This window comes from Ictidomys tridecemlineatus, chromosome 10 (genome assembly GCF_052094955.1).
Source record: "Ictidomys tridecemlineatus isolate mIctTri1 chromosome 10, mIctTri1.hap1, whole genome shotgun sequence".
Classification (NCBI taxonomy): domain Eukaryota; kingdom Metazoa; phylum Chordata; class Mammalia; order Rodentia; family Sciuridae; genus Ictidomys; species Ictidomys tridecemlineatus.
Genome location: NC_135486.1, coordinates 50,211,189 through 50,227,110, shown reverse-complemented (window position 1 = coordinate 50,227,110; position 15,922 = coordinate 50,211,189). Strand labels below are relative to the sequence as shown.

General features: G+C 33.5%; 1 protein-coding gene across 2 annotated transcripts in view; it reads left to right on the top strand.

Moving 5' to 3' along the window:
- Positions 1–15,922, top strand: part of Wdr26 (WD repeat domain 26) — a 44,565-nt gene that overhangs the window by 15,512 nt on the left and 13,131 nt on the right. For both annotated transcript variants that reach the window (XM_005326521.5, XM_005326522.4), the window contains exons 7-9: positions 5,109–5,247; positions 10,747–10,887; positions 13,311–13,430. In XM_005326521.5, the coding sequence (XP_005326578.2) occupies positions 5,109–5,247; positions 10,747–10,887; positions 13,311–13,430 (400 nt within the window). The remainder of the gene's footprint in view (positions 1–5,108; positions 5,248–10,746; positions 10,888–13,310; positions 13,431–15,922) is intronic.

Sequence of the window (15,922 nt, the reverse complement as noted above, 5' to 3'; positions counted from 1 at the left end):
TAATATTTTAGGTATGTATAAACTACTGTTTTTGTAGGGTGATTGATATAGGGGTGAAACCCAAGACCTCATGAATGCTAGGTAAGGACTCTCCCATTAAGCTAAACCTAAGCCACACAACCCAGTTGAGGATGTCATTTTGACCCTAGTCTCCCCACTTAAAATTTAAAAAATAAAATTATCTGAACTGTTGGTCTTAAATTACTTAAAAGTATTAGTCATCTTAAAGTATTAGATTATTACTTGGTACATCTCTGAAGTATTCTAACAATGTGACTAGAGATCCTTTTCACTCTTTTTAAATATTATTCTTTGACTTGTTTGAGAATTTTTAAATCTTTTCATTTAAATTGAAAAATAAGAAGATAATTGATTAAAAAGCTATAGTTTCATGTTTCATAGTTCTTTTAGGGGTTTTGAGAACAACATAAAATGAAAGCAATTGTGGCCTCATATCATTTTCGTGGTTCATAAATGTATTGCTGTGATAGCTAGAGGCATCAGAAGGTTAAGAGCTCACCTTCCTGTTTGGAGACTGAAATGTATGGGAATGTGGTGTGCATTTTTCCCAATTACTTTAATTTTTCTATCAGTTCCTGTGAAACTAAATGATAGTAAATACTTAGTTTAATTTTTTTCTGTCTTCCAAAATTGGGTCAGGTTCTCATAATCCAATGTAGAAAACATTCCAAGGTTTTACATAGAACTGAAAGAGTTGTTCTTCAGAAATAACCATTGGTAGCGGGGCTTGGTGACGCATGCCTGTAATCCCAGCCACTTGGGAGGCTGATATAGGAGGATTGTGAGTTCAAAGCCAGCCTCAGCAACTGTGAGGTGCTAAGCAACTCAGTGAGACCCTGTCTCTTATAAAATGCAAAATAGAGCTGGAGATGTGGCTCAGTGATTGAGTGCCCCTGAGTTCAATCCCTGGTACCAAAAAATAAATGAAGTATTGTGTCCATCTAAAATGGAAAAAAAGAAAGAAAGAAAGAACCATTGGTAGGACAGTCTCTTTTTTTTAGTTATTGATGGAGTCATTTATTTATTTATATGCAGTGCTGAGAATCGAACCCAGTGCCTCACACATGCGAGGCAAGTGCTCCACCACTAAGCTACAGCCCCTGGACAGTCTTTTTTTTTTTTTTTTTTTTGTAATCTTAAAACAAACAAAAACTTTTTGCTCCTCATAGTTACTACCACTGTATCTCCCTCCTTCAGAGCTAAATTCTTGAAATCATTGCCCAACTGTGCATTACAGAGTTCACTTCTTTACTTTTTCTTCACTCCAGATTTCTGTAACAGCTAACACATCAGAACAGATGCTGATGTTGATGCAAAACAACCTCTTTATCAAATTCATTGGATACTTCTAAGCTGTATCTTGAGCTTTCTATAGCATTTGACCATTTTGCTTTGAACCTTTTTCTTCTTTGATTCATATTCCAGACTCTTGGTTGTATTCCTGACTCCTCCTCAGGTTCCTCCTCTTTACCTCTTTCTTTAGTTAGTGTGTATTCCAGAGTTGTTTCTTTTCTCATCTTTCTCTATTACTTAAGTTATACTTGTGTGGATCCAGTGACTCATAGAAATAGACTAGAGCTACAGAATCCTCCTAAGTTTTAGACTTAATACAACAATTTGTAATAACAAATACTTGTTGCTCAAATATTTTAAGCACAGCATTTTCAAAATCGAACTTCCTTTCTTGAATCCTCTGTGAGGATCTACCCAATTTCCCCATACCTGAAATGCAGGAGTCAGTCTTAACTGTTCACTCAAGTTCAATTTTTCAAGATGCTGAGGGGGTGACCTAAGGCATTAAGTCAGTATCTGCAGTCTTGAGAATGAATTATACCCTTCATTGCTGAACTAGGAAAATAGAACCTGAATTTGATTTAATTCCTAATATTCAGTTAGAGATTCAAAAGAAGAGCTGATAATATTTATCTGCTTTACATTCTTCTAGAAACTAGATTTTAGCATTGAAATTAGAAAACTATTTTCTGAAGTGAAATTTTAGTACTGAAACCTAACCACCAGCTTTTTTCTCTTCTCTCTGGTATATAAAGAATTGATTATGAGTAACCAGTTAGGATGTTTTAAAAATCCTGATCAACATTAAAAGGTTTTCTTTAGATATTGCATATAATTTCTGTTCTTCACATCGTTAGTATACACATACTTGAGGCTGAATTTGACCAGTAAACAGTCATTTACCTAAAAAAATAATTCTGTGGATTTTTTTTTTTTTTACCAACAACCAATGGAAGGATGTCTGTAGATAGTTTTTATAAGTATTAATTTTTTAGTAAAGGATTGTTATAAAATATAGGTACATTTTGAAGATTCATTTGGTTAAAATGATACATTTTAATCAGTCTTATATCAGAAAGTACTGCTTTTAACATCATCTTAAGTATATTTGATAGCAATAGAATATTAACTATCACTTGTATATACCTAAAAATAGGCTTGTAGTAAATTGGGCTGTTATTAGTCTTTTTAAAAGATTGTTTAAATAATGATAATAATGATTATTTAAATGCCACTTCAGTGTTACTCAGGTATAACTGATTGTCAGATTAGATGACTTGTGCCTATAATTTTGATTATGAATCAGTCCTTCCTTAAAGATATTTTACTACCCTGATTCAGATACTTTTTAGTCATGATCAGTTTAAGCCATTTGAATTACTTGATTGGAATTTTATCCAGTCTGAAAAATATTATTTGAAAGGAACAAATGCAAAGAAAGCCTTGCCATAGGTTCAAACCCTATTTCAGGTCAAACATGGTAGTGCATACCGGTAATCACAGCAACTCGGTGGCTGAGGCTGGAGGATCACAAGTTCAAGACCAGCCTCAGCAATTTGGTAAGACAATCTCAAAATAAAATAAAAAGGGCCTGGTATATAGCTCAGTGGTAAAGCACCCCTGAGTTCAATCCGCAATTGTCCCCCCTATGTGCCCCCCCAGAAAAACTGTTTCACTTCCTTTATCATTTTTATGGTATCTGATGAACTATTTGCTTCTTCGAGCCTCACGAAAACCAGGATGATAGAATTTCTCTTACAAGGTAGTTTTGAGAACTAGAAATGTTGTATGTAGAGCATCTTACACAGTGTTTGGCACCTAGTATGTGCTTAATAATACCAGCTTATATTGCTTATGATTCAGGTTAGTGTAGAAGAATAGTTCATTTCATATTGATTAAGGTTAGAGTAGAATAATAGTTCATTTAATATTGAAGCAATTTGTAGTTAATCTGAAAGGTTAAAGCAGCTTCCAAATAGGCAGCCATTGAGGCAGATTGTCATTGTCATATGTGCCAGGTAAAGAATAGTAATATATTTTTAAATATATTATTACCTATCAGGTTGATGAATTGACTAAGTATATCAACATATAAATAAATATATTTTTTAAATATGTGTGTGTGTTTTGTGGGGGTTTGTTGTTTATTTTGAGATAGGGTCTTGCTTGCTATGTTGCCAGGCTCAAACTTGTGGATTCAAGCAATCCTCCAGCCTCAACCTCCTCCTAAATTCTGGGACTCTAAGTGCATATCACCATGTGAGGCCTCTAAATGATTTAGTAGTTGGAGAAAAAATAGGGAAGAACATTTTTTAAGATAAACTTAAAATTTTAGATACTAATATTTAAGTAATTTTTTAATAATACAGAGAATTTATAATATAGTTTGAATGTCCCTTATCCAAAATACTTGGGACCCAAGAGTGTTTTAGATTTGAATTTTTCATGTATCTATCCTAAAGGTAATTCTGTACAATATTGAGGTCAGGGATGGAAGTTTCCACTTGTGTTGTCATGTTAATGTTCAAAAAGTTTCAGATTTTGGAACATTTCAGGTTTATGGATTATATACGGAGTTATGCTATCCAAACAGTAGCAACTAATTGTATGTGACCATTTAACTTTAAGTGTAAAATAATTCAAATTAAGTTCTTTGAAGTTACTACCCATATTTCAAATTGTTTAATATCTATATGTAGCTTTGTTGGGCAGCACAAGTATATAGCATTTTCACTGTCACAGAAAGTTCTATTGGACATTGCTAATGGGCAGATTGAAAAAGGATGAAATGATTTTTTAAAGTGAGTAGTTAATGGGAATAGTCATTCTTATACTAAAACTTTGCCTTTTTAACTTGTTAGACTTAATCATAAGTCAGAATTCTTTGCTCTTACCATATAATAATAGCTGCCATTTATGAAGTACTAGCTAAGTATCAGACTCAATCTACATGCTTTATATTCATTATCTCATCCTCTTATATCCTCTTTATATAAGGAATTCTGTAAGGCAGGCACCATTATCTTTATTGTTGGAAAATTGGGTTGAGAAATTAAATAAAAATTAAGGAATCATAGCTAGTAAGTGGCTGAGCTAGTTTTGAGCATATGTCAGATTCCTTCCCCTATTCTTAATGCTTTATTTAAACTATGGCAGCCCCTGCATATATTGTACTTCTGTGCTCCTCCAAAATAATGCCATTTATCTCACTTTAGTATCCAATATTCCAGGAATTTTAGGTGTTTTTTCTAATTCTTACAAGAATCCTAAGAACCTTGTCAGATGGATATTAATCTCCTTTCATAAATGAGAGAACTGAGGCTCAGAGGAAGGAGTTACATGACTTGCTAAAGATATTAAAGCTTGTGACTAAGAAGGGACCCAAACTCTTTGTCATGCCTGTTCTCTTTTCATGATACCAAGTTGCTTTTCTAAATAAGCTTAACTGGGATTTTATAATTGAAGATGTTATGTTATTCCTTATTCATTTCTGGAACAACAGCTAATGCCATTCAAGTTACATGATACCTTATTATTGCTTTTATGAACTGACTTAAATCAGATTAAATAATTATCAAAAGAGGTGGGAAGAACTAAATTTTAAGTTGAAGCAGATTTAGATTACTGACTTCCACTAAGGTTTCCTTGACTAAAAGGTTTCTGTATTTTAATGTGCCAGTGTAAACTTGATTCTTAAGATGTGCAAGTGCATTCATATTATATTTTTAAAGTTTATGATGTGATCTCCAGAAATGTTTTGAAATAATGTTTGTGTGTGGACTTCTTTGTTTTAGGAGACAGTTCCCCTGTTATACTCAGCAGATACTTACGGAGCATTGTAATGAAGTATGGTTCTGTAAATTCTCTAATGATGGCACAAAACTAGCAACAGGATCAAAAGATACAACAGTTATCATATGGCAAGTTGATCCGGTATGTATTCCAGTATGAATGGTTAGATTATAAAAGTAGATAATTTTGAATATAACTCATTGGTTACCTATTTTAAAGTGTGCAGGTATAGATAATATTCTTTTCCAAGTGCATTTTTTATTATATTTATTACTTCTTACCTCTTCCTGTGTTGTTTCGATAATGTGTAAATTAATATTCTTTAAATTGTTGAGTATTAGGTACTAGTGATAGGTAACTCTGTATACATTATTCAATTCCCTGAATAACTCTGTGAGGTGCTAATATCTCCTGTTTTCAGGAAACTGAGAATATCTGCTAATTTGTGTGTTAGCAGTACTTTTTATAGATTAATACAGTGTACGTTCTGTTATAAGTTAGAAAAGACTTAATTACTGCTTTGCCTTTTAAAATCCTTCATTATCTTGCAGAATTCATGGATCTTGTTGTGTAAAACCTTTTCCCCCTTTTCCCAGTGGTATACATGAAAATATTGGATACTGAATTTAAAATTCTGAGTTCTCACTAACATTAGATCTACAGCCAAGCACAGTGTGCACCTCTGTACTCCTGTACAAAACGGGGAGGCTAAGGTAGAAGGAGGATAATAGGTTTAAAGCTAAGCTTGGTGAGTTAGCCAAGACCCTGACTCAAAATAAAAAGGGTTGGGAATGTAGCTTTGTAGTAAAGCACCACTGGAGTCAATCCCCCGGAACTTAAAAATAAATAAATAAAATATCAGATTTATCTTTTTACCAGGTGACATACAGATTTTCTTTTCTTTCAACCTCACATTTACTGAGTAATCAGAGAAGTACATGATTGAGGAGCTATACTTGATTTAGGAACTGTTCATCTAAAATCATGAAGTAAATAAACTCATTTTAAAGTTTAGAATTAAAATATGATATTAGCTCAGGATTAAGTTTTGGGATCACTCCTATGTTGAAAAACTGGATAAAAGCCACAAGGGAAATAATTTTAAAAAGAATCAAATTTGAGAGCAATTCTTATACCTGTGATATGCAATGAATGATGGGAGGTAAGGTACATTCTTTAATGTGAAGCAGGAATTGGGGCGGGGGTGTTGTTTGTTGGTTTGGTTTGGGTTTTTTGTTGTTACCATATACCCTTTTGGTAGTCCAGCAAGCCTACAGACTCAGATTTCTTAGGAAACCCAATTATGCTGAAAGATAGTTATCATTATGTAGAGAAAGAAGCAATATATTAACACAATAAGAGCAGCAGATCTAAAAACTGCCAGAATTTTAAATTAGTGATGGGCATAAATAATATCATAAATATATGTAACTATAATATTATATGAAAATAATATTATAAATACTTGTAACTATTATATGAGAGTATTTGTTTTCTTTAATGATAAGAACTACATAGGTGCTGGGATTATGGCTCAGCGGCAGAGCGATCGTCTAGCCACATGCAAGGCACTGGGTTCCATCCTTAGCACCACATAAAAATAAATAAACAAAATAAAAGTATTGTGTCCAACTACTTCTAAAAAAATAAATATTAAAAAGAACCACATAATATTACCTAATTTACTCTATTACCTAATACAGTAAATTAGTACTATATTATATATTAGTACTCCCTCTGCTACCTAATATAATATACTAACACTATTTTGTTAATTGCCCTCATTAAGATTGAAGAAAATGGTGAATTTCAGGGTGTTAAATGAAAATAGAGATTTGTCTTTTTCCCATTTAAGTGTTCAAAGACCCCTGAGGTATCCCTAGACTCTTCCTCATACATCCTAGCATAAGAACCCCAGTAAAGGGGGGATATAAGTTTAGAAAGGGAAATAAAATGCAGTGAAGTAAGCATCATACTAAATACATATGAAGTATTATGAAAAAAAAAGGAGCTTCATAGGTGGTAGTACCTCATTAAAGCCTGACTGTATATCACATAGGTAGAGAAAAAAAGAAAACGTTCTAGGAAGAGAAGGAACATCTCTTATTTTCTCCCACTCCAAAAAAGTATAGAATCGATAATGTCAAAGAATGGGAAATAAAACGGAGAAGTGGGATCAAATCATGGCCTTGGAATTCTGTTCTAAGGAGTTCTGTTTTCACTTAGTTGTTTACAAGGTATCTGAAAAGGAAGGCAACAATATCAAAAGGGTGCTTTTTTAACTTTTTTCCTGGTGGCTATATATATGAAAGTCCCCCTTCATTTAGCATCATAAAATGAGTGCCTACTGTACTTTTGCTTTAGACAGACTAAGTATATGATGATAAACCATAATTGTTTAATAGCTCATAGAATTAATTCTCTAGAAACTGGGCAGCTGAGGAAAGTAAGAAAACTAAATCTTAAATGAAGTACGGGATAAAGAACTGTTTAAGCAAAAGTAGTTAGGAGTGGCCCTTGGGTGAAAGAAAATATGACTTAGCATTTGGGCAGCTTGGTGGAAGAATTTTGTGTAGACTGAGATTCATGAAGCAAGTAGCAGCAGATCAAGAAAGATCTCTAATGTATCATTCCTAAGGAGTTTTTTTGTTATTGTTTTTGTTTTGTTGTGTTACTGGGGATTGAACCCAGAGGCACTCTACTGCTGAGCTACATCCCCAGTCCTTTTTGTTTTTTGTTTTGAGATAGAATCTTGCTAAGTTGCTGAGGGTCTGTCTCAGTTGCCTAGACTGGCCTCAAACTTATAATACTCTTGCCTTTGTCTCCTTAATAGCTGGGGTTACAGATATATGCCAGTATGCCTGGCTGGTGTTTTATTTTTTTAATGGATAGAAAAAAAGAGAACCATGAGATTTAATCTTATGTTATTCCAGTGCCTAGTTTCTTCTAACAGTTTTTCTTAATTTTGTCCAAAAAATTAATTTCACAGCTGGTTATGTTGGCGCACACCTGTAATCCCAGTAGGTTGGGAGGCTGAGATAGGAGGATTGTGAGTTCAAAACCAGCCTCAGCAATGGTGAAGGGCTAAGCAACTCAGTGAGACCCTGTCTCTATATAAAATACAAAATAGGATTGGGGATGTAGCTCAGTGGTTGAGTGCTCCTGAGTTCAATCCCTGGTACCAAAAAAAAAAAAAAGAATTTCCCCATTCCCCACAAAATTCAAGCAAAATCATATGAATTCCATGTGAATAAGTTAGTATAAAGACATTGTACTTGTGAAGGTATATTCTTGTTTTCCACTTCATCTTTAATAGGATGATTTTTTTCATTAAGGTACATGAAATAAATAAGGTGGGCTTTTTGTGATTTGTTTTTGTTTTTTGTAGTCGTAGATGGACAGAATACCTTTATTTTTTATTTGTTTATTTTTATGTAGTACTAAGGATTGAACCCAGAGCCTCACATATGCTAGGCAAGCGTTCTGCCACTGAGCTATAGCCCCAGCCCTGAAAAAAAGGCTTTGAGTTAAATATTTCTAAAGTAGTTAAGTCAATTTAGAAGCAAATTTTTTTATTGCTCCAAACCATTACTATAACTCAGAGTTTGTTCTTGGAAGATGTTAAGCTAGTCAGAAATAGTAAATGTTGCATATCACTTTGACCTAATACTGTCCATCTAATAGAAATACCTCGTGCCCATTGTCTCCTTCCCAAGAATCAGAAGTAGTTGCATTATTAATTATTTAATTATGTCAAAATAGTGGATATTTGGACTAGACAATTATATGAATGATAAAATTAAAGTCCCACCGGTGAAGAAACAGAACGTAATAAACATAACCACTTCTCAGTGACATTTAAACAAGGGAACCACCTAACTTTATCAGATTATTTCAGACCCATTTGTAACTGCTTGGATGTCATTGGTATTGCAATACCACTTCCACCACCACCCATTCTGGGTACCAGGCTCAAAAATAAGCTCAATCAGTCTTTACATCAAAGTCTAAAACTTAACTCATTTCTTTTCACCTTTAGCCAAATCAATCCATCCTTCCTTCCTTCCTTCCTTCCCTCCTTCCTTCCTTCCCTCCCCCCCTTCCTCCTTCCCTCCCCCTGCCAATATTCATCCACTTTCCCTAAACCAGACATCTGGAGGTTGTCTTTGAACTTTCTTGTTACTTTCTGTCATGTCATTTTTATCTCCAAAGTATCTTTTCATCTGACATATAGTCCTGATTACATTATGAGAGCCTCATTTTTAGGGAACTGTTACTGTTGTGTTGGCTCTTTATAGGTTTCTTTATCCTGTCTCTTCATTCCAATTTACCTTCCATTTTGTTGTCCCAGTCCTTTCCTTAAAACCTAATATCTTATTATATATTTTCTACCTTGACATTTTTGAGTGATTCTTCACTCACTGGATAAAATTGAACCTTTTTCTAAAATGAACATATCAACCCTTCCAGCCTTGTTATTTGCCACTTTCATGTCCATGCAGCTTACAGAGCTTTAGAGTATGGGTCTTAAAGTTGGGCAGCCCAGATTCAAATTCTTCTTGTATGCTATAAACAGGCAAGTTTCTAACCTTTATAAAGCCTCATTTCCTTCCCAAAAATAAAATTTCCCATTTTAATGGCATTAAATAAAATTTCTCATTTTAATGTTATGAGGGAGGGGTAAGAGCCTCTCCTATACTTGTGAGGATTAAATGAAATATTGTTTATGGGTTAGTATTAAATGTTAATATTAATGCTAAATAAGTGGTAACTTGCTGATGGAAATAAAATATGGTATAGACACTTGGAAAATAGCTGGGCAGTTTCTCAAAATGATAAGCATAGAGTTATCATATAACCCAGGAATTTCACTGCCATTTATATAACAAAGAGAAAGAAGAACAGATGCATATGAAAACTCATATATCTTCTTGGTCATATTATTCATAGTAGTCAAAAAATATAAATTAAATGTTCATCAACTGATGAATGGTTAAACAAAGCGTACTGTATCTGTAAAATGGAATGTTATTCAGCAGTAAAAATGATAATACATTCTATATCATGGATAAACCCTGAAAATGAAAGAAGCCAATTGCAAGAGACTGGATTACATATTGTTTCATTTATATGAAATGTCTGGAATAGGCAAATCCATAGAAATAGGATATAGTAGTTTTCAGAAACCTTTAAGAAGGGAAATGAGTAACTGCTAATGGTTAAGGGACTTCTTTTGGGGATGGTAAAAGTATTATAAAATTATAGTAATGATTGCACAACTCTGTGAATATATTAAGCCCATAAATTGCTCACTTTCTAAAGATTAATTTGTGCTAAATTATATCTCAAGCTATTAAATTAAGAGTGAGTTCTTGTTCTGCCCATATGTTTTTAGTTCCCTTGGACAAATTCTGTGTCATCTTCATATTTCTCATCTAGTACACAGTATCTTATATACCCACTGTATATAGTGGGATGTGGAAATTTGAACAATTTTTTAGGAAACAAGCTATTTGATGAGGGGGAAGTATTGATATAAAAAGTTCTTTAGATTAAATAATATTTTCAAAGCACATCTTTATAGCTGTTTAAGTTCTTATAGGGATGGGATTTAACTGAGTTGTATGTCTTCCATTCTAGGATACACACCTGCTAAAACTGCTTAAAACGTTAGAAGGACATGCTTATGGTGTTTCTTATATCGCGTGGAGTCCAGATGACAACTATCTTGTTGCCTGTGGTCCTGATGACTGCTCTGAGCTTTGGCTTTGGAATGTACAAGTGAGCAAGCTCCATTCTTTCTTTATTTAGCTTAAGTACAGCATCCTCCTTATAAACATATTCTTGAAAAAACTTCATTCTGGATTTATAGAACAAAGCCATTCAACCTAAATTACTATAGTGTATCTTACAAAGGATAGTTCTGAAAGTGAAACTTAAGTGTCCGATTTATAAATTTAAATATGCTGAATGATAGAGTTTTGGGAAGAATGGATCAGTAAGCACTTTCAGAATGTTTTTCTTTTTGTTCCATGGAACACTACTACTGTGGTGCCTCAGAAAAGATTTTACATTTGTTGCATATTTTCACAGTTGTACACAAAACTTAACTTCTAAGTGTAAAATATCAGCATTAAATAAAATTTTCCATTTTAATGGCAATTACCTCATCTCTGTACCTACACTTAATATTCTGAGCTGGTTTAGCAAAACTGAATAATATTTTCAGTACTTATTTTTATAAAGGCTTTATTATTTCTAAATTAAAAACTTGAACTTTATCCAGGGTCCCATTTTAGAAAAACTCAGCATTAGATTTGCTCCATTATTTATATGTTTTAGAATACCTGTGGTGATAGTTTAAAATTTTTTTTTATGTATAAGCTGACTGATAAAGTGATTTTTGTTTGTTTAACATCTCAGGAAATGAATGGTCCAGAATATGGTTTGAGTATAAAAGAATAACCTGGCCAGGCCTGATGGTACATGCCTGTAATCCCAGCAACTTGGGAGGTTGGATTTTCAGGCCAGCCTCAGCAACTTAGGCCCTAAGCAACTTAGCAAGATTCTGTCAGATAAAAAACAAAATGTCTGGAGGTGTAGCTCTGTGGTAAAGCAACCATGAGTTCAGTGTGTTCATGGGTTCAATCCCCAGTATCAAAAAAAAAAAGTATAACTTGGGACAGGATTTTGAATGCAGGAACTTTTAATGAGTGTGAAAATAAAACCACACAGATAATTCAAATAATGAAGATGGTATAGAGAACAGAATGAATACTAAGATGCACCTGCATCTTAGATGAAATGACATAATTCTAATTCTATTGTTTTAATAGTAAGGTTTCCTTATGCTCATTCAGAGAATTCTCAAATGTTAATAAAGTTGAAAGAATAACATAATGATGACCCATATGCCCACCATCGTAGGTTTGATAGTTCTCACTTTTTTGTTTTATATGTACATATATATATAAATACCTTCAAATATGTCCATGTAGAAAGCATTTGAAAATGCAGATATATTTTACTCCTAAATATTGAAGTATGTATCTCCTAAAAACTAGCATTATCCTACATAATTAAATACTATGATAGCTGACATTAACTATATCTAATATTCATTTCATCAAAATCTCCAGTTCCCTAAATGTATAATCGTGTTATTTTTAGCAAGGTAGCAATTAGTCAGTGGTATATTTGTGATTTGAGTTCAGGGAAGTTGGAAAAACAGAGAAGAAAATAGATGATTTTCTCCCCATAAAACAGAGCTGTAAATAAATCTGATTAGACAAAAGAAAGAAATTTTTTCCCTTTAAAATTTCTTTTTTTTTCCTCTTCGAAGATAGGAAATATGTAACTTTAATTCTATAATAGGAACATCATTTATAGCAACTATATAGATTTCCTTGGAGTCAATTTTGAATTCTGGACAAACTGTGTTCTAGTCTGTTTTACTGTGTGCACTACTTTATACTTTTTACTTTTGTTCTAAAAGAGTAGTCTTTTAATCACTTTCTCAATTATTCTTTGTGTTTTTAGGAAGGTTTCTAATAATCTGATAACCTCATAATACTTAACTGTTTTGAGCGTAATCAAAAAAGAGAACAGCTGAACAATTTGGGGGAAAGGATTTAAGATTGCTGAACTTTTTTTCCCTTTAGTGTAAGGAAAACATCTGGTTTTCTTGTTTTTGTGCCCTCTGCCTTTATTAGTTGGCCCCAGTTCCTAATCTTACCCTTTGTTTTCACCCTTTTATTTTTACTTTTGATTGCCCATTTCTCACAGGAAATTTATGCCCATGTACTTTTATTATACCAAGGGCAGCTATTATCTCTCAGATCCTGTTTCTAATCCCTGAACAAAACGGAACCAGGACTAGATTAAATGGTATGTGAATACCTTCTAAGTTGAATAATTTATAAAATTATAGCAGGAAAATATCTGAAGGTTACAATCACTAAATATGTTTACTTAGTTGGAAACAAATGTAGCATGACTATGCCTAAAAGAACAGAGATTCCTCTTTATTTCTGCAACTTTTAATTGGAATAAGGTTACGTATCAGAAAAACAATTTTCATTTCTGTTTCCTTACTGTATTGTAAGCATTTGACTATGATATATAGTTTAAGGGCATTTTTTTCTTTACATTTCTGTTTAGAGAGGTATCTTGAAGGTCTTATCCACAGTTTTATTTCCTTGTAGACAGGAGAACTAAGGACAAAAATGAGCCAGTCTCATGAGGACAGTTTAACAAGTGTGGCTTGGAATCCAGATGGAAAACGCTTTGTGACTGGAGGTCAGCGCGGGCAGTTCTATCAGTGTGTGAGTATTCAGTGCCCCCTTTCCAGTGTCTACTTGTTTAAAAGCTAATTTAGTTCTGTTTAAATAAATAATTTACTTTACTCCTTTTCTTTTATAAAATATGCTAAACGAAGATCTACTTTGCCATCCTCCTAAATAAGCACTATCCAATAGAATTTATTGGGCTGAGGTTCTGGCTCAATGGTAGAGCACTTGCCTAGCATATATGAGACACTGGGTTTGATTTACAGCACTGCATATAAAATAAAATAAATAAAATAAAGGTCCATCAACAATTATGTATATTATTGCTCTTTCATTCTTTTGTTGTTGTTGAGTTTTGTTTGTTTATTCAATACTGGGGATTGAACCCCCAAGGGGTTTACCACTCATTAATCCCCAACCCTTTTTGTTTTTTGAGACAGGGTTTCACTGAGTTGGTATGAGTGGCCTCAATCTTGGATCCTCCTGCTTTGGCCTCCCCAGTATCTGGGATTATAGGCATGCATTACCATGCCAATTTTGTAAAAGTGTAGACCTTGAGTTTAGCAAAATATTTAAAAATAATAAAAAAAAAAAGTTTTGCTAAACATTTTTGTTTTAAGAACAAAGTTTCTAATATTTTGGAATGACAGATTTAGGATTTAATTTCTTTTGAGCTTTTCAGCCTTTTGAAATTTTGTAATAAAAATTTGCTGAATTTCATGTGTGTTAAGTCACTTGTTAGTCACTTTTCCATTGCCAGGATAAAATACCTGAGAAGAAAAACCTTGGAGGAGGAAAGACTTATTTGGCTCATATTTTCAGAGGTGTTATTCCATAATCAGCTGGCTCTCTTACTTTGGGTCTAAGGGAAGATGGAAGATCATGGTGGAAGGGCATGGCAGGGGAAAGCTTCTCATATCATGGCAGCCAGGAAACAGAGAGAGGAGGGCAGTAAAAGGAGCCAGGAACATGATGTAGTCAGTCCCCTTGGTCATGCCTTTTAAGACCGTTCTTTCTTCAACTAGATTCCACCCACTACATTTTCCACCATCTCCTGATAAACTAGCTATGAATCCCTGTTAATTGGGTTAACTCATTGAAAAGTCATAGCCCTCATGATCAATCACTTCCAAAATCCCTACCTCTAAATATTGTTGCTTTGAGGATCAAGCCTTCAAAACATAGCCTTTGGACATTCCAAATCCAAATTATAACAATCATAAACATTTGGAGAGTAAAAGGGGTGATAAGTACTACTGGAGAATTTGTCAGTATTTGAGGTGTATTCTGATGATTATCTTGAATTATTAGAATGATGAAAAGAAGTAGCAGGTTAAAAGTTCTATGACACAGTAACCTATGATAGAATTGCCATGTCTTACCATTCTGTATGGATTCTGTGTTTCATATCATTGCCTTTCATGATTTCAGTAGATTTATTTTTAAGACTCAAACAAGATAGTAAATGTACTTAATGTACCTAAAGATCAGTTATTACAAAGATTTTTATGTACCATGACAAGTTATTAAAGTTGCTTGATAGCTCAGTGGTAGAACACTTGCCCTGTATTTGGGAGGCCCTGGATTTAATCCCCAGCAACATGTGTGTGTAAGCACACAAACACAGAGATGGCTTGAAACTAATAGGATATAGTATTATCTACATATGGCTGTTAATCATTAGATCTTAGTTCTCTAGGCAAAGGATAACCATGTAAGTTTCACTGATTTTGCTACCCCATATGATGTTTAAATCTTCAGAATATAGACTTCCTGGTTCTCTAATCTGAAAAATGGAAATGATAATTCTTAGAGCTATGACTAGTCAGTGAGATAATGTCTGTAAGAGCTTTGATCTGTAAAGCCTATTACAAATTTGGTGACATTTTGGAAAATGTCATAAAAACAAGGTAGTGAAAGTAGCCAAATTATATCGTTACATCATGTTTATGTACAAATATGTAACAACAAGTCCCATTATTATAAGTAACATTTTATGCACCTATTAAAAAATGTGGGAAAGAAGAAGAAAAAGGTCATAAAAGATTCCTGAGTTCTATATAAAGCTATAAGATGTTTTAGTAATCTTTTTCCAATCACAATTTCTGAATATTATAAAACAAATCCTAATATAGTCATCCCTCGGTATCTGTAGGGGTTTTGGTTCAAGCAATCCCTACAGATACCAGACTGTTTGGTTGCTCAGGTCCCTTACATAAAATGGCCTGATATTTGCATTATAACCTACACACATACTCTCATTCCCATATGTTATAAATCTTCTTTAGATTACTTGTAATACCTAATACAATATAAATGGTACCTAAATACTTGTACGATATTGTTTAGGACTAATGACAAGGAGGAAAAGTCTATACATCTTTAGAACAGGCGCAGTTTGGGGTTTATTGGGGTGTTTGTTTTCTTCAAATATTTTTAATCCTTTGGGTGCAGGATTAGGAGGACTGACTGTAAAGTGAGTTTTAAAGGCATGTTTGAATTCTTTTTTACTAAAACTAAAATTCTTA